Genomic DNA, 23,405 nt, shown 5'->3' with positions numbered 1-23,405 from the left:
GCTGAGCAGAAAACAAATGTTGCATTGAAGTAAGGAAAAGACTATCTGATAATGTCTGATGAGAAGGAGACGCAGGGATTGGTGAGCAGATGCTGTTTGCAGACAGGGAGTCAGGAGGTATAGAGCAGGAGAGACAGAAAACAAGATCTGGAGCTAGAATTGAAAATGAGGTTAGGATTGTTAAAAGTGTAGAGCTATACCAGACTTAAATAGCTCTCAAAAGCCTGCTTGCTAGTAAAGCCTACTTGATGTTCTGCTCCTTTGTTTTATCCTTCTTTCCCAATGAGTAACTGTTCCTAAAACCTGATAAGCTGGATCCCACACGTAATTGCGTTATTTCCAACCCATTCTCCCTGTCACCCTTCAAATGTTTCCCTGAGCTAAGCCCAGCTCCAATCAACTCCTCTCCTTGGCCCATCTGCTTTGTTTCCCTGGGCTAACATCACTGGTATCCCAAGCCTCTACAGATATCCCACGCTTTGCTTATGTTCACAAATTGCATTAAAAGAGATTCAATCACAGAAAGCAACCAAACAGCATGGTATTATACTACTCTACAGTAGAAAAATAGCATAGAACCACAAACAGGATCAGCTTTAAATTTTTCACATAGTCAATTAAATTTAAGCTAATCTTGTTCTCACGCTAGAATGCCTCATTTTACTCCTGCACTCCTAGCTATATCCCAAGCCCTCAGTACAGTGTAACTTCTACTTAAAGCAGGCAGGATGACATAGAAGTGGACAGCCTGATTAGTTTTTAGAAGCAACTCATGATTCTGTAAACTTTTGGCCTTCAATTGCAGAAGATTTAATTGCATGACCCAGCAGGGTCCATTCAAGTCTGTTCTCCCCATCCAATATTCATCCTGCTCCTGCCTCTGAGTCACTAGCACATTTGATTCAATAAGTTGTTTGGAAGCAACACCATAGAGTTAAAATGCAAGAGAAGCCATGAAATGGTGCTGCAGTACAGCTTTTCCAAGGTAAAGGCTGCTTGGGAAATGCAGAGGGAGCTGATGTTGAAATCAGGGTGACACACATGAACAAAGTCTGACACCCTCGCTGGATGAGTTTGTGCCTGCAGTGGGCAGTTAAATGCCTGGTAAGGAAGAACCAGATTGCTACCTATGATTCTTAAACCTAATGTTTAAGGTTTAGAGTATCCTCTTAAATTTAAAGTTTAAATTAAATTTAAATTAAGTTTTATTCCCAAATAGAACAAAAAAAATGAAAGCTCTAGGTCAGGGAGACAGCACAAAAAGAATTCTTTAATAAGGAAGTAAAATTAAACTATTTTACAGAGTTAATATTATCTGAATCTTATAATCATGCTTACCATGAAATTTAATAGAAGTTGCTCCTTATAAATCAATACAGGTGTGCATGGCTGAATTTACTATTGGGACTCTAAAGTCAAGAGAAATTCAGATCCTTCCTGGAAACATGATTTCCCATGCTTTCCACCAACATTATTCCTATCTTTTCTGTAGCAGAGAAAGACCTAACCATTAGAGAACAAAACATATCCTGCAAAACAAGAAAGTGCCTTTGCATTTAATAGCATCCAGTAGAAATGATTGAATCTGATTTGGTAATCCATCCAATTCAAGGTTGTTTGAACGGCCACACCACGACAAGGGGGGAGCAGCATGGGAGAATGATTAACTTAATCCTCCTGCCTTGTTTGTTTGATGCTGCCTCACTCCAGTGCGAGTCAATAAAACTTTGAGCACCGACACACACAACTTCCAGCACCCTCCAAGCTGGCCCAAAATGGGGATTAGCAAAGCTGCCTTTCTCCTGTTCTTTCTCAACTCAGGTAAGAGTCCTTTCCTTCTGCTTGCCTCGGTGAAATTGGGGCATGCAAGCTCCATGTGATGAAGGTAGGTCCCCAGATCCCTGTGTCACAACTTCCCTGGATGATAATGGATTTGGGGCTTGCTGGCCAGCAAGAGCTGCTGCTGAATAGAGTGAGAGCTGTTGTTGTGCCAGGGTTGTGTTCATTAGAGACACCAGAAAAGGAGCAGCCTCGGTGTCTGCATGGGCAGCTAATGGCTCCCAGCAAGCGTTTCCCATGGCCAGAGACAGGGGCACCCTTGGGGATCAGCCTGCCAAAGGCTTGTAAAAAGGCATGGCTCCCTCTGGTTTCAGCAGCTTTTTGTCTTAGGTTTGGGGATTTTTTTCTATTATATTTTCAGCGACTGTGATCCTTATGCTGATTGCTTTAAAGTTTGTTAATGCTTGTGCAAAACAGAATCGCAAAGGAGAGGAAAGTTTGTTCTACACACTGCAGTTTCAGTCTTTTTCATAACCACATTCTTAACAGTGAGTTTTTCATTCTGTGTGATAGGGAGACCAAACCCGATCAGTGTTAGTTTCTGCAATATTTTTGGAATGAAAAGATATCTTTGTGGAAGATGATACAAAAACTTTTGAACACACGGGAACTGAATTGGGCTCTTTTTATATATATTTTTATATATATATATGTTTCATACATGTGAATATTGTCTGTCCTGAAAACCTTAAACTGCAATGAACTGTGAGATTCAGACCACACATCTTCTTGCAGGCATCTGTATAACCACACAATATGTTATGATTGCAGTAAAAAATACAGTTATGGGTGTGCTAGTGCATATATAAAGCTGCAATAAAATTAACATTTTACAAGTGCAGTTTTAAAACATAAGGTAACAGGAAAATATATAGGTGGATTTTAGCTGGAAATATTATAGACATGCCCCAGCATTAAAAAAAAAAAAAAAAAAAATCGGTTATTTAATGCTAAAAATTTTTATCTTAGCTTAAATGCTAGTTTCTAAGCTTTGTTTTTGCAAAAGAACCGCCTCAGTAAAATCAAATAACATTCTCAAATAAGAATTTTATATGGGAGACAAAAATATACAATTTTGTCTTTTATCTGAAATACTATACTTTTGTTTTCAAATCCTTTATCATAAAGTAGTAAATATTTGCATTTCTTTATAAGATAGCAATACATCTTTCTGGGACTGTAAAACATCATAGATATAGGTAGCATGAAAATTTACTGCTATTTTATTCAGATTGCATATTTTCCTTTTCCTTTTCTTGAAGTATTATGCCTTGCCATGTAGATACAACAGAAAAGGGGAAAATATTTTTATGATCCAAATCAATTATGACCCTGTCAATATTTCTAAAATCAAATGTTGTAATAATAATGACAATGTAAAATGTCAAAACAGAAGAGAATTAGGTTTGCATGCAAGCTGTACCATGATAGGAAGTCTTTACTTGTTTTTCTTTTCCTTGTGGAGAGCATTGCAGCATCCCTATGATATTGTCATAACCTAGTTTAATATTTGTCTCAAAACTCCTTTCTTCTCAATATTTTTGTTTTGAAATAACTAATGGAAATTTCATTGGACTCTTTTTCACTTATTCTTTTGTTTTCCAGCAGCTTTTCTTCAATGCATGCTGTTAAAGTAACTGTCAACCCTTAGGGACGAACTCTTCCCTTGTCTAAATGCAGGAAAACCCCTGCAGTAACTTCTGTACTTTTGCAATTGTATGAGAGGAAGCATAATTTGGCTCTTCTCCCTATTTCACTGGCTTCAACTTGTGGATGCAAAATGATCTTTAAGAAAATACCCAACTGCGGGCTGAACTGTCTCTCAGGTGAAGGAATTTAATAGCAGGACACCTATGAGCCTGCTTCACACTAAAGAGTGTCGCTCAGGAAAGGGAGGAGCTGTTGTCTTTCTCAGCTGGAAAAGCATCACTGAGCAACCCAATGGAGCTCCTGCTCACAGGCTGCGGGGCTGAGTGGGACAAGGAGGCTTTTCATCCCTCCTGCTGGCACTGGGCCATGGCTGAGACAGACAGGGGTCAGCGAAAGTGAAGAAGTTCCTCTCTGCAGCTTGGCTGTTATTCCTGAGATTCCAGTCATGGTCTGGTTCATCCCCTGTCTGCAATCCCCCTTTTATTCAGCAATTGTGTAAGGTCAGGCACAAAAGCACAGAGCAGGACTGAGACGTCCTGCAGTGACCAGGGGCCAGGGGGTGTCTGTCTGGGGTTGAAACCCTAGAGAACAGGTAACTCCCAGAGCCAAATCTTCGTCAGAAGAGTCATATGCTCCACTGATAAAGAAACTGTAAAAATCATAGGACTCATGCCACTCCGTGACCCCGCAGCTGGAAGTCATGAAAGTCGCTGTGCTAGGCACTAATTCTGAGACTGCAGAGGTGTAGTAGGAAAATACTAAATGCCAGATGTTGCTGTGTGAAATTTTGTGTTTTAGTATCATTTGGTTTGTTCCCTTTCACCCTCCCCGGGGTGGTGCTTTAGCCTGGGTTGTGTCCACCCATTGGGCTGTCAGTCCTCCCTGACACATACCAGGCAGGCATTTTAGATTTAGCCTTATTTTGTCACCGTTATCCCAGTTATTCCAGCAATTAAATTACAATGTCACATGACTAGGTGACAAAGAATTTAACATGAGAGTTTGGAATAAATCAAATTATCATTCCTGTTTTCACTCCTTTCTCTCTTTTTCCTTTCAGTGCAAGGAAGCATCCTAGATAGCTATGTGAAAACAGAGGGAGCTTGGTTGCTCAACCCAATGAAGCAGGTTTATAGAGCAAATAGTGAAGAAGAATGTGCAGAGAAATGTGAAAATGAAGATCAGTTTGCTTGCAGGTAATTTCCACTCGTTCCCACATATATCTTTCATTGCAGGGGATGGAACAATTCGCCTTTTTTATCAGCAGTCTGAACTTTCAAGGGTTTCCTTTATGACTATGTGGGGGTTTGAGGTTTGCTGGAAAAACAAAAAATGTGTAGAAACAGAATGCCGGGGACACATCAATGATGACAGAAGAAATAGGGAAATTAAGAAAGTTATGCTGAATTTTTATTGAAAAACATTAAAATATCTTGATGCACAGCTTGATATACTGCAAACCACCTTGACATAGTTTTATCAAGACTCTTGCACTCTTTCTGCAACAAGGAGTCATAATTGATTTCTCGGAAATTTAGGACAACAATAATGGCATTGCTTATTTTCATTGCATTGGCTATCTTGCAGATAAGTTCATTATTTGGAATTTTATTACAATTTGGACTTATGTAACTTCTATTTACTTTGAGAAAGAGATGGCCATCTAAACCTTAATGATTCTAAACCCTTCTTTCAGCCAAGTCCTCTCGCTGCACTTGCCTTAACCAGGCTCAAGGGGCTAAAAAGCATGAAAGATGTTGATGAGCCTGTATCATAGGAGTTTGCTCAGGCTATATTCAGGTTATATATTTACAGTTTGTAGGGTATTAATGTTCCCTTTTGAGGCATATTCAGACATACTATGATTCCATAGCTTATGCCCCAGGGTCCAAGCCTGCCATCGCTTGGCACTGGAATGACATCAAGTTAATGCCTCCTTAATTAATCATGTGAGATCTATTACAATCAAGTAAGAACAGGTGCTATCTGGCAGGAAGGATTTGAGGGAAGACAGTTAAATGTTAAGAGCTTAAGGCCAGGTCAGCACTACAGCATCCTCACATGAATGCTTCAGACCAATCTGTTCAGATCAATACTTCAGAGTTGTTATCCCACCTTAGAGGTGGATTGGGCCGCGATCCTTTGTTACTTCCCTATGAACAAATTGAACATTACTGTCACTTTAAATGGTTTAATTGGGGGTAACATCTTTCCTGGTATGGATCTACCCACTGAATGCCATGCTGCTATTGCTCTTGGTTTTGATTCAGAAAAGCTAGCTGTAGGAATTACTTAGCCTGTCAGAAGGTTTCCTTCGATGCTATTCTAGAGGCTATGCCATCTGCTTCAGTTTTGCAGTTTAGAGCCTAGGCACTTGCTGAAAAGACAAAAGTCTATGACTTATAAAGTGTGTACCTTCAGAAGAGTTACCACAAGGTAATTTAAGGTCCCAGAGGGTGTTTTACCTGCTCCTTGGTAACTGCTGCATACTGTGGAATGTCTCACTCCTTGAATCACCACTAATATTTTTGAAATAGGGTCAAGGTGCTTTGTGTATATATCCCCTTCAACATGAGGTCTCTTGAACCTCTGGCAGGTTATAAACCTTTTATCCCTTGTTATATTTTGTTCTTGTAGCTCCCTTTCAACCTAAGTTTTATATGAACGCTTAGAAATGAAAATCATCACTGAAAATGTGAGCTGCAATAGCCAGTGATTTGGAAATATTTCTCAGTCTTAAGTATCACTGATAGTAGTGTTTGATAAAATGACAATTGAATACTCAAAAATGTTTTCAGGAAAATAAGCATATATTTAATATCGTTTCTAACAGTGCTCTCTCCTCTTAATTTCAACAGGGCCTTCTTATTTACCAGTAAAGACCAACAGTGTTTAACATTGACTGAGAACACCAAAACAGCAATGATATTCAGAAGAACAAACGCAGTTCTTTATGAAAAAAGAAGTATGTCTCTATCTTTTTTATATTATTGGACTGTAGTTCAGATAAAACTTATCTACTTTTATAGTATTTGTATATTGTTGTATGATATTCATACTCTTCAGTTAATTTGGTGATATTTTTGTCCTATTCTTATTTTTATGGCATAATTAACTGACATGGTGGATTTTTGTGTTCCCTTTTCGTACATATTTTATTTATGAATATTTTTGTCATAGATGAGGATTATTTGATGGAAATGGTCTCTAATTTTTTCTGAAAATAGGAAGTGTGTCTCTGAGAAATGGCAGCTATCCAATTTTTTATCCTGTTTCAAAAATTATCACCTTATGCCAGATGCAAGGAAACAATTGAGTTTAAGGACTATTTTTGAATTACATTATTGAGCATGGAGATATTGCTATATACAGGGAAGAAAGAATGTGGTTTATTTTTAAGGTACCATAAATTTCATTGTGCTGTTCCCTGACTTTAGTAATAGATAAGGAAGAAAGGACCTCCTTAGGGATCATTCAGATATAAGATAATGTGGTAAACCCTGAATAGAATTACTTCTGCGTTAAATGACTTCATGAACATTGTGTTCAACCATTTTCTGATTTGTAACTTTGGAAAAACATTAATACATTTGAAAATATTTAGAAATTGGAAACTATGTTATCTCAAAGCTTTGGTCTCATTCAACAAAGAAAGGTGCATCAAAAGCTCAAATGAACCAGGTTCTCAGCTGCTGAAAATAATGAAGTTGTTTTTCTGGCCCAGTTTCTAAGCAAAAGGCAAAAATCTCAATAACTTGACAGTAAATACCCATGAGCTCCAGAGAACTGCATCTTTACTTCTCTATTGACCTGCCCTTATCCCTCCCTGTGGGATAAGACAATGCTGTGTGCATAGCAGCTGCAAGGAGATTTTAGATAGTAGTTAACAGCTCTAGCTGGATTGCTGCCAAACATCCAAATGAGATTTTGTTCAGACACTGTGGATATGAGGAAGTAATTTTTCACAGAAGGGTGGGGAAATACTGGGCCATTTTTCCCAGAGAGGCTGTGGAGCCTTCATCCTTGCAGATGTTGACTGGATGCAGCTCTGAGCAGTCTCACCCACCTTGGAACCTGAATGTGCTGTTTCTGGGGCTATGGACCAAAGGCAATTGAGGGTCCTTTTCAACCTAATATTTTCTGAAGCCTTTGGCTAGCTGCATTCTTTCTGTAGGTAATTTAATGTTTAGAGCTTTAACTCTTTCATTATACACAGAAGCAGGGGGGAATTTCCATAAATCACAATTAAGTAACGCTGAGAAATCTTCTGCAGTTCCTATTCAGAAAGAAAACTGAGTGCATCAATTAACAAGTAACGAAGCTAAATGATTGAACAAGTTATATATAAATAATCATATTGGTTTTGCTTACTGTGATCAGGAGCTAGATTGCGATTTTGGTTTATTTTTGAGATATCCCTTGGATTTACTGAGGTTAGAACCTGATCCTGCAATACTCATTGGGGATTTGTTACTACATATTTTGAGGCCATAGACATGTGTTTTAGTTTCTTGAAATAACAGAACCACACCACCAAAAGTGTGAAAAACTGTTGTTTGACAAAACCAAAATTTCCAAAAATTGTACCTCTACCTGCAGAAACCAAAAGTTGGACCTTAGTATCATGAACATCAAAGCCACAACTTACTGTGTATGTGTCAGATGGTATCTGTGTTGCTCATCTTTTTATTTGCAGTAATTTTTTTCAGTCGAAGCAATGACTTAACGAGACCTGGTTGCTCTTAATCATTGCATTCAACAAAAAAGAGGATGATTACTATAAAACTGACACTTTCAGAAGTTTTTTTTTTTTCCTATAGTATGTGCTATAAAAGACAAAGTTAATCTTCTCTGACTTACAGTCAAAGTAACCAGAATTAAAGCTGCGTTTGGGAATTGTTACCTACATATCTGTTTGTGAATAGTTGACCCAAGGGACATGGGTTAAGTTTGGGGATCAAAGTTAGTCATTTCTCATCAGAAAGGAAAAGCCCTAAAGGTTATATAAACGGTCAAAAGTTTACAAAACAAGAAGAGTCAACACTTGACTGATTCAATGTTCAGTAATTGAGGGGTTTAATGTTATTTTATTGCAAAATAGTTTGAGGGATCCAAATGACTTCCAGCTAAAGTTTCTAGAGAAAACTTTTCTCTATGTATACATTGAAATAAAAGCACGCCTAAAGCATATCTAAGCTATCAGCTCTCAGAAAAGCTGAACCATATTTTGGATTCAAAATATTAGTTCTTTTCACTTTGGGCAAGACAAGTCTTTGTAAAATGGCATTATTTCTCCAGATTTCTCTTAATCTTCTGCTTGTATGTCAGCTTTGTTACAACTTTGGTGCTGAGAAAAACTGTTGCAAAAGTGGGTCTCTAGAAGTATTCGGTTTGGACACTACTTAAAGATGCTGAGACACACCAGGCCACAACCTAAAAGATAGATTGCTTCCCTAGGGAAATGGTAAATGAGTTTCCTACTTAGTTTTCTGAGCCAGAGGACACATTGCCTGACAGTGACTGTCCCTGAACTGCAGCTGTCTTGCCTTCAGCTGAATCAGGTGACTGTCTTTAAAGATTTGATTTTAATTACTGTGCATAACTATAATAATCTCATAGGAGGTAAGAAAAAAGATAACGTGTTCTTATTTTGTTATGGTATCTATTTCAATGTTTAAAGCGTATTTTATTATTTAAATCTACTGTGGCATATTTCCAAAATAACTGGGTTGTGTTATACTTATTTCTCTGAAATTCTGGTGTAGAACTTTTTTTGCTTTCACATACATTTTTCTGTCCCAATTAAGTCAACTTAGACATCAGTTAACTAGCAGGTTTTTACAAAGTAAAATGTGTCGTTTTGAGAACATAAGAAAGTCAAAATATGATCAAACATATTTAAGTGTGTTAGCATGAAAATGAATTTTGTATGTTAGAATCTAATGGATATGTCGTGATACTGATTAAGCACATATCATTTCAGTTTATCTTCTAGAATGCAAGGAGGGAAAAGGAGTGGATTACAGAGGAACAGAAGCCAAAACTCAGAAAGGTGTGCGGTGCCAGAAGTGGGCTGATAATGCCCCACATAAACCGAAGTAAGGTCTTTTCATATCTGTTTATATGTTTTTCTGAAATTTTGTCAAGCCATACATATATGCTAATTTATCTTGTAAGCAATTTTTTTAATGTTAGAAATCTTCTTATAAAATATTTTTCTATACCTTTCTAGAGTAAGATAATTCTCTAATCTGAGTTGTTACTCTGAGATGTCTAAGTGGTGCTACGTGATCAGTAGAGACACTGTCAGCCTTGGAGGTCGCTTTTAAATTTTAAGGTCTTTACATGAGCAAAACACTAGACAGGGAAACATCTGGTTCTGCTGAAATCAGAATTTTTCAGTAATTTCACCAGAGCAAGAACTTCTTCTCTTGGCCAGAGGTATAACATGTGGCAGATGAGATTGAGGTGCATCATTTTATCAGTGAATCGACAATTAACAAGGCAATATTTCTTGTATTTAATAAAAAATACGTAACTGGATTTATTTAGTAACCTTCCATTCAGAAGCTATAGCATTCAGGTTACAGAGGGCTCTCATATTTCAGAAATACGTTCTCATTGCTTCTCCCAGGGAACGTATCCCAGAGGAAACAGTTCACTACATGCCTTGTGGTACCCAGACTGAACGATAACTGCTGGAAACCAATAGCTAAAGAAAAATGCAAGTATTAAAAGCATAACTGGCCATAGAGACACTGTATTTCCTGAAGTCTATCACGGTAGCACTTGTAACGCTTCAGCAATGGCACACAATAACAATTAGGGGCCCTCTAAAGACCAAAATCTACAAAATTGTCCTCAGATAAAGATTTTATTTTTAGAGTCCCCAGCTGAATAATTGGAACACTTTTTTTTATTCTGTAATCCCATTTAATTCTGTTCCAGCTACACACCTGAAAAATATCCCAATGCAGGACTGGAGGAAAACTACTGCAGAAATCCTGACAAGGATGAAAATGGACCCTGGTGTTACACAACAGATCCTGATACCAGATTTGACTACTGTAACATCCCTGAGTGTGAAGGTCAGGATTCATATACAGACTTCTTTCCGTTTTTTGCAAGATGTGTTCAAGAATGTGAAGTTATTTAGATCCTTTTATTTTCAACTGAGTATTTGTTTCAAACTTGAATTTAGTTCAACATGAAACTTTCCAAGACACTTTCAACATCAACAAGGAAGATATCAAAAGAGCCTGAAAACAGCTATACGTCGTCTTTTTTCCCCTAGACAAAAAAAGGCATACAAGTGTATTCATATATCATAAAATTAGAATTGTACTAATGGCAGTTGATAGTGCAAAACTCAATAAAATGTGACAGTAGCAAAGCACAGATTTTAAATTATATCTTAATAGATTCAATTTAACTTTTTTTAAGCCTGTAGTCTGTAATGTTGGTTTGTGGGGGTTTTTTTGTTGGTTTGATTTTTTTTTTTAATGGAATATTACAAATGCAATCAACTAGTTAAAGTCATCTTACCAAGGAAAATAAGGTTTTACTTTTCTAAAAAAAGGACTGTACTTTGATATCACCTTGTGCTCTGATCAGGCTCTTGTGCTTCATGTGAGATGAGTGGGAATGCTTCTGGACCAGTTCATCAGGAGCTTTCTGTCTCTCTTGTACTTATTCTGCCTTGTTCCTACAGTAGAGTGCATGCACTGCAGTGGAGAAAACTACCACGGAGTAGTTGCAACGACAGCGTCTGGGCTTGAGTGCCAGCGCTGGGACTCCCAGGAACCTCACTCCCATGGATACCTCCCAGAAAAGTGAGTCAGGTTCTGTGATGGTCTTCTTATCATCAATGGTGGGCTGAAGACCACCCTGCACCATATAGCATAATTGTTACAGCTATTAATAGCGTATCTTAAAACTTAAAAATCTTATTTTTCTGGTTCAGTTTTCCAGAGAAGGATCTGAAGAATAATTATTGTCGTAATCCTGATGGAGAACCTCGGCCTTGGTGTTTCACTACCAGTCCAACTAAACGCTGGGACTATTGTGACATTCCGCGTTGCAGTGAGTTCTGACTTCTAGACTTCTTCCAGTCAGAGTGGTGCGAGGATCTAGAACAAACAGAAGAGGTCCCAAAAATAAAGAAAAGTGTAAAAGACAGCTGAGTTTTATCTGAAAGAAAAAAAATTAATCACTTTAAAATGAACTTCTGGTAGCTTTATTGAGGCTAGACATTTCTGTCATAGGCACTTCTAAAGGTTTTGTGTTAAACACCTCTCCCTTCCTTGATATGTATTTCTATGACCAGGCATTTCTGGTGTTTCTTCTGATGTTCTTCCTTTGATGCCAATAAGTTTCACTCTTCCTGAAAACATTTCAGCTCTTGTTTTGCTCTTCCAAATCAATTCTCCACCTTTTCCCATAAAGGCATGTCCTTACCATTATACTTGTCCTTGGGACTTCTCATCCTTGCTGTCTCTCACCGCTCAGAGTATGTCTGTTTTACACGTGCACCTGTCGGTATCACTGACAGGCCTGACACCTTCACCCCAGCTCTCTTCATGTTATTTCCAATTGCTCACATTCCAGCTCTGTTCTGATGAGACTGATTTTCATATCCTGACTTTTGTATCCTGTATTGTATCCTGGCTGCTGTAAAGGGGCAGATGCAAATGCAGCCTGACTGATTATGAAAAAACTCAAAATGGGAGAAAGAAAAGCTGAGAAAGATATCTTTAGATCTTTTCTCTGCCTTTCGAACTTTTCAAATATTTTGATGTTTAGAACTTACCTGCAAAGAAATCTAAAAAGGCCACTAAATTATAAAGTTCAGAGTGGTTTTTTTGGTTCAGTTTTTTACTATAGCCAGAAGGCACAGATTAATTTCAGTTCCTTTTTATGTAACAGCAACACCCCCACCACCTCCTGCACCAGGACGTCAGTGTCTCTCAGGAAGAGGAGAGGACTATCGAGGCACAATATCTGTTACTGAATCAGGAAATACCTGTCAGCACTGGAGTTCTCAATCTCCCCACAGACATGCTCGCACTCCTGAAAACTATCCCTGCCAGTAAGTGACACCCTTCTGTTGTTCAATGTCCATGAGAGATACCACGCCTCAAAATTACTTCAGTTTTCTTCATCTGTATTGCAGAGTTCTTCAGTTACACCCGCATTCATCACCTGCCGCATCTCATAGTTTCAAATTTTTCATGCATTTCTTTTTATTGACTTCTTTGTTCTTGAGTACTGGTGTCTCTTCTTCTGACTTTCAAGGTCTGCTTGGCTGACTTTTTCCCTCCTTATTTCATGCATTCAGTGTATGGTTGCTCAGATGAAACCATGTGGAGTAAGAATGGTACGTTTATGGTATTTGCTTGGAGCTAGATTCTTTCACCCTAGGTTCTTTCTGCTGTGCTGCTCTTGACCTCAAAGTACTACAATCTCTTAATTCATCCATCAGTCGAGCAGGTTTAGCACATCCGAAACACCGGAGAATTGTAATTACTCCTGTGACAGATGGAATCAGTAAATTACTTACCTACCAGTAAAAAGTAAAAAACTACCTACCAGTAAACACAACAGTAAACCAGGCAGCAAGAGATTGTCCTTTTGTTCATAACCTTTGACAGATTTCCATGAGAGACTTTTATCAGTCAAGTTTTCTGTTTTAGGAGCCTAGAAGAAAACTACTGCAGAAATCCTGATGGTGAGCAGAGGCCATGGTGTTACACCACCAACACAACTGCCCGGTGGGAATATTGCAACATCCCCTCCTGTGATAGTACCAAGCCAGAGGCCCCTGGTAAGAGCAGGAGACAAGTGGACGTGAAGGGTCATCGTGGCATTTTTTGAAAAATCTGGTGTGATTCTGCTCAGTTGCATTGTTGCTGTCACTGTTGGCATTGCTGTGTCTGGTTGAACTCCTGGGTCTGATGTGGAGCCCAGGCTGGTGTGTTCAGTCTGGCAGATAAGTGCAAAGGTTTTAAGCCAGCTAGTGACTCAGATCAGGAAATATTGCAGTAACAGAAGATTTTCATTTTGCCCAGTGGTGGTTACCTCCACTGACACATTTTTAAATGCTCCATGGAAAAGTTAGTTAGCTTTACATGCCAGTTCCTTAAAAACTGAATCTGTAGCAAAACCTAAGATAATTTAGGAGAACTGAACCAAGACTCCATAGAAAACAATGAGAAGAAAACTCTTCCTACACAAGGTAGTCTTGTTCCACACATAGATCGATGGCAAAGAGACAGACAGCCCCCCATCCTGAAAAAAATTTGATCCATGTGTTAACTGTTTGGCTTGTTATCAGAAATAAATCCCCATGTGTGACAGTAAAATAATGCACAAGTGCTTTTAATCAAGCATATTGTGAAATTTTTGCAAACATCTTTTGAAATCTTCCTTTTGATCTACTGACTGAGAAGGACTCTGTTACAAAGGGCATGCTGTTGTGGTCAGTGAAACACTCTGGCTTGTTGTTTTCTGTTGTCTTTCTATGCTCAAGTATAAATGTCAAAGTATTAAGATTCAAGAGATTGGTTTCTGTTTTCACTACAGCTGTTGATGTGCCTGAGCAGGCTCAAATTACTGAGGAATGCTATCAGGGCAATGGGGTGACTTACCGTGGTACAGCATCTTTCACTCTCACGGGAAAGAAATGTCAAGCCTGGAGCTCGATGTCGCCTCACCGGCACAACAAAACGGCAGAGAACTTCCCAAATGCGTATGTGTATTTCCCATCTCCAGGTTTCATTGGACAGTGCTCATTCATGTACTTGGTTTGATTTGCATTGTCATTTCACAACAATGATTATAAAGCTGGGAAAGGAGGTTTTACTAGATAAAAGTAATCCCTTCCTTTTCTTCTTTTTTTATCATGGAAACATTTTTTAATGTTAACCTCATCTCGAAAAAAACACCGTTGTCACTATTATACTTTAGACTGATTAACTGTGTGTTTCTACATTGCTTCTAAGGCAATTAATAGTTAACATAAATTTTCCCTATGCTGAAATGAACTGTTTCTATGCATTAATTTATTAATGAGTTTAAGTCTTTGCTTCCTAGTCTGCAAGCCATTAAAACTTTGAGGAAGATCTAGTTTTCTTGTTCCTAATATTTATCACTTATTTTTTCCAAAATGCAAAAAACCGATTCCTTTTTAAAAGCTATTACCATATTTGAAAAAAAATAAAATAAATTATATCTTTGTTATACATGTATGCATTTACTTATGTGGATTTTTAAATTATATTCTACTATAAGTGTTAATCAGTGAGTAAGTATTTGGCATATTTACATATTACATATATGAGTCCTGATTTCTTTCTATTGCAAAAATAATTTCAACTGGCCATGTCAGAATGTACATGATAAATTATATATGCTAACTCCACAGTAGAACTGCTTTCTAAAATGTTCTTTTGAGCTCTCCCCAGGGCAGTGGCATGGGTAGGAATATAATATGTTTGCATTTGTAGGGGCCTGAGCCAAAATTACTGCAGAAACCCAGATGCTGACAGCCGTCCATGGTGCTACACCACCGACCCCAGTGTGAGATGGGAGTATTGTGACCTGAAGAAGTGTAATGACCAGGGCCTACAGACTGTACCTAAACCTCCTCAGACAACACTGGAAACAAACCGTGGTGAGAATACTTACAACTTCCCCAGAAATGCTCATAACCAGGAATGCAGGTTTTATGGAAACATCTTCAAGAATTTAATGAGGATGAAATACAGGAAACTCTAAATAAATACAGAATTTAATATCGTATTATCCACTCTCTTAATTTTCTGAGCATTTTTGTAGAATTTTATAGCAGGGTTTCTGCATTAGATTTTAGACTTAATATTGCATCTTTTACCTGCTACGTCTGGCAATATTGGAAACAAAAGGAAGCAGATGGCTACTAGCCTCCACATTACTGTGGGAGGGCAAATATGACAAGCAATGACAGAAAATGGGGCAGTGATGGCATTTTGCTGGCACTTGCTCCAAAAAGTCTTTTCCTGTACCATGCTTTCACATTTCTAGGGTTCCATTTACCATCAGAGGACAGCTGGCTTTTTTTGACTCAGTTCAGATGTAACTCTGTTGTACCGTAGATGGTTAGAGTACTACAGCTGCTTTTTTTTTTTTTTTTTTTTTTTTTTTGCTATGACACATTTCACTGGTTAGAAGGTTAATAATTTTGGCTGAATAGGTGTTACTGGTTTTTACCTACTGTAAAATGTGGCATTGGACAGATATCAGTGTCTGCAAGGAAAATACTTTATGAGTGTCGATCTTTGTCATCCTGATTTCTGGAGTCGTGAAGGATTGACTGAATGTAAGCATCTTTGATTTATGACTTTTGTGATCATTAAGAAAACTTTTAAGATGCAAGGTAATCACAATATCATTGTTAGTCATCCTTGACACTATGTAGCCCTTCTTTCCTCATCTACATAATATGTAGGACATGTAAATTGCAGAAGTACTTCCTCAAATTTATCTCTGCTTCACCACCATCAAGTATGGACGCGGCTCAACAGCTCACAGCTAACAACCATTTCCTTTCCTTCCTTTTTCGCAGACTGCATTACTGAAAATGGTGTAGGCTACCGTGGCACGGTGGCAAAAACTGCAAGGGGCAGGACTTGTCAAGAGTGGAGTTCTCAGAGACCTCATAGCCACGACTATTTCACCCCCACAACTCATCCAAGAGCAGGCCTGGAAAAAAATGTAAACAGCTGTTCATTTAATACTTGTTGTCATTGAGCTTTGGCGGTCTTCTCCTTTCTTCTAAGACATGGGATGTGTTTCAGGGTAGGGAAGGGAACTAGAAAAGATTCCTGGTGGCATGCAGTTGTGTAAGGTGTCTGTGCTGAGCAGAGACCAGTCAGTATGCCCGGGAAAAACCTAGAGTAACGCAGCTAACCAGCACCTGCATGAGGGTGAACACCTGGCATCAGCACAGGCTTCACGGTGTTGAGCAAGAGCAGCTTGTGCAACACTCACTTGTCCCTGAGTCACGCAGCCAGAGAAGATAGGAAGAGACCTCGGGACTGATCCTGCTGCTCCTATTAACTGCAGGGAAAGCAGGAGTAGATATTTTCTGTGCTTTAGAAAGCTTCATCCAAAGTGAAGATCCCCTAATTTTTGAGACCTCAGAGATCCAAGGTTGCCCTAGTGAAGCTTACTGTCTGAAGACAGTTGAAGAAGCCTGATTATCCTTTTCTAAACTCACAGAGCAAATGGAAAAATGAAATCAATTTTGACAAAAGGAATTGGAAATCACTTATAAGGATGGAAATAAAAATATAATTCCCCACACTTAATTTAATTTTATTTTGAAACTTTATTTGGTTGGCCTTTTTATTCCCTGGTTAATAGCTGGTGCCTTTATTCTTTGTTACAGTATTGCAGGAATCCTGATGGAGATGTGAATGGGCCCTGGTGCTACACAACAGATCCGAGAAAAGCCTGGGAGTACTGTGACATTCCCAAGTGCCGTAATTATTCCTTTAAAGACTAGTGTCTCCCTTTCCCTTGAGGACTACTAGTGTCTCCTTTTCCTGTACCTTTTTATAACAGCTGGAGAATACTCAGTGATTAGTCTGAAGGACTGATCTAAGTACAATAGGTTTAGATTAGACATTAAGGCTCTTGGGAAGTGATGTTCAAGGTCTCTGTCTGAAGACTTTAGATGGGTCTTCCTTGAAAGCCCCAAAAGCACCATAAGGTATGAAGGCCACTGAAGCTTGTGGGGTTTTGCCACGTGTTTCAAGATGGGCAGTTCCAGCAGAAATTTTTGCTGTCTCAGCCTAATCTCCTGGCATTACACTGTGTGTGGCCTTGCTGAATGCTCTTATTCCAGAAAAATTTTTGCACTCACTGCTCATATGGTTCTGGTTCTGTTCTGGATGACAACCAGATTGTCCCTCCTCTGATATTGTACCTTATCTGTTATCTGCAAAATGCATCTGACCCCAAATAGCTAACCAAATGCCCTTTGTCTTTGTAAGTAGTGATCAAGCTCTGAATGAGGTGGTGCAACAAAATGCACAGTGATAAACTTTTATGACATTTTGGTTTCCAGTCCTTGCATGTCTATCAACAACAAAAACTATGCTAGGAAGATAGGTAGCTCTCAAAAGAAAGGTGACTTTCTTGCTGCTTTATCCTCTCAGCAGTGAGCAGCAGAAAATGCGCTCAGATAAAAACCAAAAATGGGCAAACAAGAAAAAGAAAGTTGTTGTATACACACCAGAGCTGTGGAAGTAGTACTACAGTGAATATGTTGGGCTGGTACTCTTAAGGAAAAAGAATCACATTTTCACATACATGACTATTGTATTCTATTTTGATGATCCATTTCTTCTTTAAATTAATACTGGTTTTTTGTTAATCTAAAGAACAGAGGAAACACGGCTTTTGCCTTTAATTTCATTAGTTAGCTCTTTTTGGTGACAAAATTCTAAATTTTGTGTTGATAAGAGTCCATTCACCAAGGCCAAATAAGAACTATGTTTTTTTAATAACTCAGAGACATCTGAAGTGCCAAATGGTCCTAAGGTAAGAGTTGCCATAATTTTGTTCCTCAGAGACAGCATTAGAATTTCACATGCTGTAGCACCAAGATTAGTTTAAAACATCTGCCAGTGCAACTTCTGCACTGATTATGTCCATGAGAGTCCATTTAAGAATGTTAGGAGAATTTATTTCTTCTTACCTTCACTTTTCTTCTCATCCCCCTTCTGTTTGGTTTATTTTGGCGTTTTTTTTTAATGGGGTTGGTGGGGTTTATTTGAGGGGTTTTTTTGGGGTTTGTTTTTGGTTTTCTATCTAACTGTAGAGCTACCCATGTGTAATTTGCTGGCCACTGAGAATGGTATTTTTTAATATAAATAATAATAAAAAAAATTACTAGGCATTTTTAGGTGTTCCAGATGAAGGTAACCTAACAAAATATGTGTGATATGTGGCATAGAATTACTTGAAGAGAATAAGAAGCTGAAGTGACAAATGTAACAGGTTCACCTTCTAGTTTACTGAGTTCATAGTGCATGTATAGCAAATTGCTAAAAGTTCCTTATAGTGATGTTTTTTTCTTATTCTGAAGCTCCTCCTCAATATGAATGTGGAAAATCCAAGTTCAGACCAAAATTGTGTGCTCAAAGGATTGTTGCAGGGTGTATTTCACATCCACACTCCTGGCCCTGGCAGATCAGTCTCCGTACCAGGTATGGTTATTCCCCATTACATTAGACTCTATATGCAAGGAAACCTTGTCTCTCATACAATATTGCAGTAAGTGGTTTAAGCATTCTAAATTTGATTTTAACTCAAAAATATCTCAAGGCTATTCTTAAAGAAGGTCACTTGGACAACCAAGAGCGCTCTGTTTTGTGACAAATAGGGAGGTGATCAATTGTTAATTTCAAAAATATTTTCATTTGAAGGCAGGATGACTTTAAATCTGTTGCTATATTCTACAATAGAATTAGTTTCCAATTAATAAAAGCAGCAGTATGGCTAGTACACTTCTTGATCAGTCCTTCCATGTAAATATTTGATCCTATTGGCAAAATTATTAATAAAACTGGGAATCAAGGCCAGTTGCAGAGCTTTATGACTGTGATTAGAGCTAGAAAAAGTCAAAATCTCTAAAATGGTGAACTTCACTGCACACAGGGTTTTCCAATAATAGAAACATTGACTAAGAATGAAGATCTAGGTGTTTTCCTACCGGGGCTCCTAAAAATGTCCACACAACCCTACTGTCACTGTAAAAAACATTATTCCAAGAAAGCAAAACATTTCTTAATGAAATTGTGGAATAACGTCTTTCGTTTGTAAAGGCACACATGTTAGTAATATTACCTGATTAATTACAGTAGGATTAACTTCCCCATCTTAAAGCACTGCTGTTCTCATGACTTTATGCTCTATTACAGTTTTGGCATGCATTTCTGTGGAGGGACTCTGATAGATCCTCAATGGGTTCTTACTGCTGCCCACTGCTTAGAAAAGTAAGTATCGGTTATATTCTGCACCAGCAACTTCTTACACGAGGTGGAATATAACAGGGGAAACAAGAGACCCAATAACCAACTCAAGCTGGTTGCAAACAGCTTGCAAGCAGTTGAGAATTGGGCCAAGTCTATTTGACATTCATTAAAGCTGAATTTTGACTGTAAAACAGAGTGACAGTGATAACTTCTGCCAATTTGATTTCATGGGCCATTATAAGGGATTAAGTTTACTCCTGGCTATGATATCTGGCTTTGATAGAACCAGGTGCTCAATAACATTGTAAGTGGTCTCTGTTCTGGTTATGTATTCATATTCATCAGCTCACCACGTTCAATCATTTCCAATAGGTCCTCACGACCAGCTGCATATAAAGTATACCTTGGATTACACAAAGAAAGAGCAACAGAGCCATCGGTACAAATACGTGACGTAGAGAAGTTGTTCAAGGAGCCACGCAGAGCAGATATTGCTCTGCTCAAACTCAGAAGGTACCTTTTCACTTGAAACACTCTTTTGTTCTGATGGGACAAGATGATAAAAAGTGGTTGCTGGTGTTGTAGAAATGAGTGTTTCTGCACACTCTGTGTTCAATTAGCGATTTGAGACCCCATCTTTCTTCCTTTTCTGCAGAAGCTCCAGGGTTTCAGAAAGGGAAAGGCCGCCTTTTGGAGGGGAGGAGGGGTAGGGACAGCTAGCCAGGCTGGAAATGCACTGGGTGTCAGGTGCTGGAGGCTGAGGCAGTGGCTGCAGAATAGGAGGAGGATAATGCCTAGAGGATTCTTTCCGTCTGTGTTTCTACATGCTCATACCTTGATAAGGTAATGATGATTGAAACCTGCAACATTAGCATGACGATGTGTGATGTTTCTGTGCTGTGTTGGGGAGATTTCCTCTTGCAGCAGGACTGGCCAGTGGGCAGGCAGAGTTTGATGTAACGCCCAGTATGGCCCTTCTTGCATCTGTTTTCATTTATCAGAAATGCTCTCTGTGGAACTGTGCAATCAAAGAAATTTGTCCATGCAGCTGCAAGCAGATGTGAATGTGTGGTGCGTGGGCTTTCATTGCTGTGGCTGCAGTGCGTGTCAAAAACGGATGCAGGGTCAGCTTAAAAATGTGGTCTTCTAAATGAGCTTTAGCTGCACCCAAAGGCAAGTCAGATGGACTTAGGTTCTGCTGTGTGCTAAGTGTCCTGACAGAAAGTGATTTAAAATCAGACTGGATGCAGGAAGAGCAACCTAACACCTAGGTGTTAAATGCTACTAAATCATACCCTTTGTGATAGTTTGATAATTAGGTTCTGTTGGCTATGTATTAGCCTAAGTCAAAACATTCTCCTAGATTAATGTTTGTTCTTTTTATGTCATTTTCTCCATTTCAGACTTTTCTCTTTTGTGTATCACTTTCTGTAGGTTTAAAGCCTAAAAAACAATTTTGCACGTCAGAAATAAACCCTAACTGAAACTAAGGATTTGAATGATAAAGGGCTAAATATATACAAAATCTTTTTAGAAACCTGAAGGTAGTATGAAGTGTAATTGTGGTAATGATTGTTCTTCTTTGTTCATTTCAGACCAGCAGACATTAATAATCATGTAATCCCAGTTTGTTTACCAAAAGAAAACTCAGTGTTAGGAGGAAGAGAGGAGTGCTATGTGACGGGCTGGGGAGATACAAAAGGTGAGAGAGCATTAATACATTTAAAAGCTCCATGTTTGCAGACGGGTATATACTTATATCCAAAGTGTGCCCTCTCTTGTGCCCCACACAAGCTACTGATGAAAAACTTATTTCATCAAAGTTCATCAGGTGCTGCCAAACTTTCCACTGTCTCTCTCTGACACTGATTCTCCTGAATTGCTCAATGCCATGTAAACTGAAACCCTCTAAGTAGATGTTACAAGAGAAGCAGAGCTAAGGAGTAATTTGTCAGTCCACAAGCTTTTCTCCAATGTGGGCTTTTGCCCAATTGAATATAAAGTTTTTCTAGATTTAGGTTATTTCTTAATCCCATAAACGTGAGTTCGCTCATTCTCTTGAGTGATTCTTGCTCCCAACCGGGCTGCTTCCCCTCTCACACAAATAAAACCCTCATTTTTGAAACCTCCCACTCTGTCTTGATTGAGAAATACACTGGTACCTTCTCTGCCTCCTTGCCCATCATGCCATTTTCAACTGTTTGTTTCCTACCTAATTTCTACCACGGAAAATTCAGATACAGAGATATAAAATGGCTTGGGAATGACTCCCACAAGTATCTGTGGGTAGTGGATGTACTGTGGGAACAGGAAGGTCAATGGTGGGGGGTAGAGGGTGATAAGTACCATAATACTGATAATGCTTACTGATTTTGGTATATCTTCATATTGTGCCTGGGAAGTCTATGCACAGTGCACACTATGCTGATTTTACTGCTTATCCATATCCTGATATTTGTGTTTTGTGAATATGATAATTGCCTTTGTCATTCATTCTTTTTTTCGTTTCATTTTCATTTGCAAAGGTACTCCTGGTGGTGGCTACTTAAAGGAAACTGGCTTTCCTGTAATCGAGAATAAAATATGCAACCGCCCTGAATTTTTGAACGGTAGAGTTCAAAAGCACGAGCTCTGTGCTGGGAATATTCATGGTGGCACAGATACCTGCCAGGTAAGAAATTTGTGAGCATCAGAGTCAGTTGTAAGCACATTCAAATCAAATAGGGCATTGCTTTTTTTGGCTGTAGAGGCCCAGAATCATCCTCGGGATGCTACCACATCTCATGGTATCTGAGCTGAAAAGTGCTCATGTATTCTGCTCTTTGCTTGCTCCCTTGGCTGCTGCTGGGAAGTGGGGCAATTTTTAAGACAAGCCTGAACTCCAGAGCACATGGTGACACGCAGCTGCACAAGTCAGGAGTATGGAAGCCAACTTAGAATGACAAAAACCCTGATTTTCTTTACCCGGGCCCCCTTGCTAGACTCAAACAATGTCCAAGGTAGCTCAGTTAACAGCATCTCAGTAAGGAAGGGTGCAGTGGAGCCTGCCATGCAGGCAAAACAAGGGCCAAAGGAGCTATGAATCTCCAAGTATCAGTGCCACTGGATCATCTAGTAATTATAGGAACCCATGAAGACCTCAGGAAAGAGACTGAGGGAGGAAGCACAGTTTAAGATAACGAGGGCAATCAGATTCTTTCTCAGTAAATCCCCTTACTTACATCACATTTATTTAAACGTGATGCCCGAGTGACATGAAGAGGACTTTCCAAAAGTGTTCACAATATGCATAGAGAACTCTTGCCTTGCTAGAATTTCAGTGCTTTCTTATAACTACTGTGTCCTTCACATGTAGGAGGTACTTCTATTTCTGTGCCTCCTGTGGGAAGGCCACAGGTGCCCGTCCAAGAAGGAATCATCCTGTTCTTTTGCTGTTTAGGGGGACAGTGGAGGACCTCTAGTCTGTCTGGACCAAGATAAATTTGTCCAACATGGAGTCACCTCTTGGGGCCTTGGCTGTGCCCAACCCATGAAACCTGGTGTTTATGTTCGAGTCTCCAACTATATTCCTTGGATTAGAAGTGTGATGGAAAGCAACTGATCCTGAGTATGGACTGCCCTCTCCTGGAAAGCAGCAAGCACATCAGAAATACAAGATTCCAAGTGCAATATTAAAGCTACAATCATTCATAAGAATGCAAAATAAATATGATCATCCATTTTAAATTGCTGTAAATTAATAGCCGTTGCCAAGAAGCCCAGCTGACAGTCTAGTATCCTCTTTCTATATGTTCTATGGTTTGTTTGCTATGTCTGGCAATGGGCTTACCCACCTTTGAAATACATGTTGAAAATCCCAACCTTAACTGTAACCGGACACCTGCATTTTAGTTTTTT

At 38.9% G+C, this 23,405-nt stretch overlaps 1 protein-coding gene across 5 annotated transcripts; it reads left to right on the top strand.

The window, feature by feature from the left end:
- Window positions 1–1,741: 1,741 nt before the first annotated feature.
- Window positions 1,742–23,281, top strand: PLG (plasminogen). 5 transcript variants are annotated; one of them, XM_040059799.2, is made up of 19 exons: window positions 1,742–1,821; window positions 4,550–4,685; window positions 6,348–6,454; window positions 9,473–9,587; window positions 10,438–10,577; window positions 11,201–11,321; window positions 11,453–11,571; window positions 12,415–12,577; window positions 13,182–13,312; window positions 14,071–14,236; window positions 14,994–15,160; window positions 16,091–16,239; window positions 16,916–17,009; window positions 18,620–18,740; window positions 19,455–19,529; window positions 19,881–20,021; window positions 21,104–21,210; window positions 22,034–22,179; window positions 22,948–23,281. In XM_040059799.2, exons 1-19 carry the CDS (start codon window positions 1,776–1,778, stop codon window positions 23,107–23,109), a joined length of 2,406 nt encoding a protein of 801 aa, XP_039915733.1. In that variant the 5' UTR covers window positions 1,742–1,775; the 3' UTR covers window positions 23,110–23,281. The 5 variants fall into 5 exon arrangements, with proteins under 5 accessions (XP_039915733.1, XP_039915732.1, XP_039915730.1 ...); XM_040059798.2 differs by lacking the exons at window positions 1,742–1,821; window positions 4,550–4,685 and adding an exon at window positions 5,443–5,528; XM_040059796.2 differs by lacking the exons at window positions 1,742–1,821; window positions 4,550–4,685 and adding an exon at window positions 5,581–5,925 and having other exon boundaries at window positions 14,994–15,157.
- The last annotated feature ends 124 nt before the right edge of the window (window positions 23,282–23,405 follow it).

Source organism: Hirundo rustica, chromosome 3 (genome assembly GCF_015227805.2).
Source record: "Hirundo rustica isolate bHirRus1 chromosome 3, bHirRus1.pri.v3, whole genome shotgun sequence".
Taxonomy (NCBI): domain Eukaryota; kingdom Metazoa; phylum Chordata; class Aves; order Passeriformes; family Hirundinidae; genus Hirundo; species Hirundo rustica.
Note: the sequence above shows the minus strand (reverse complement) of the source record. Positions and strands in the feature narration are given on the sequence as shown.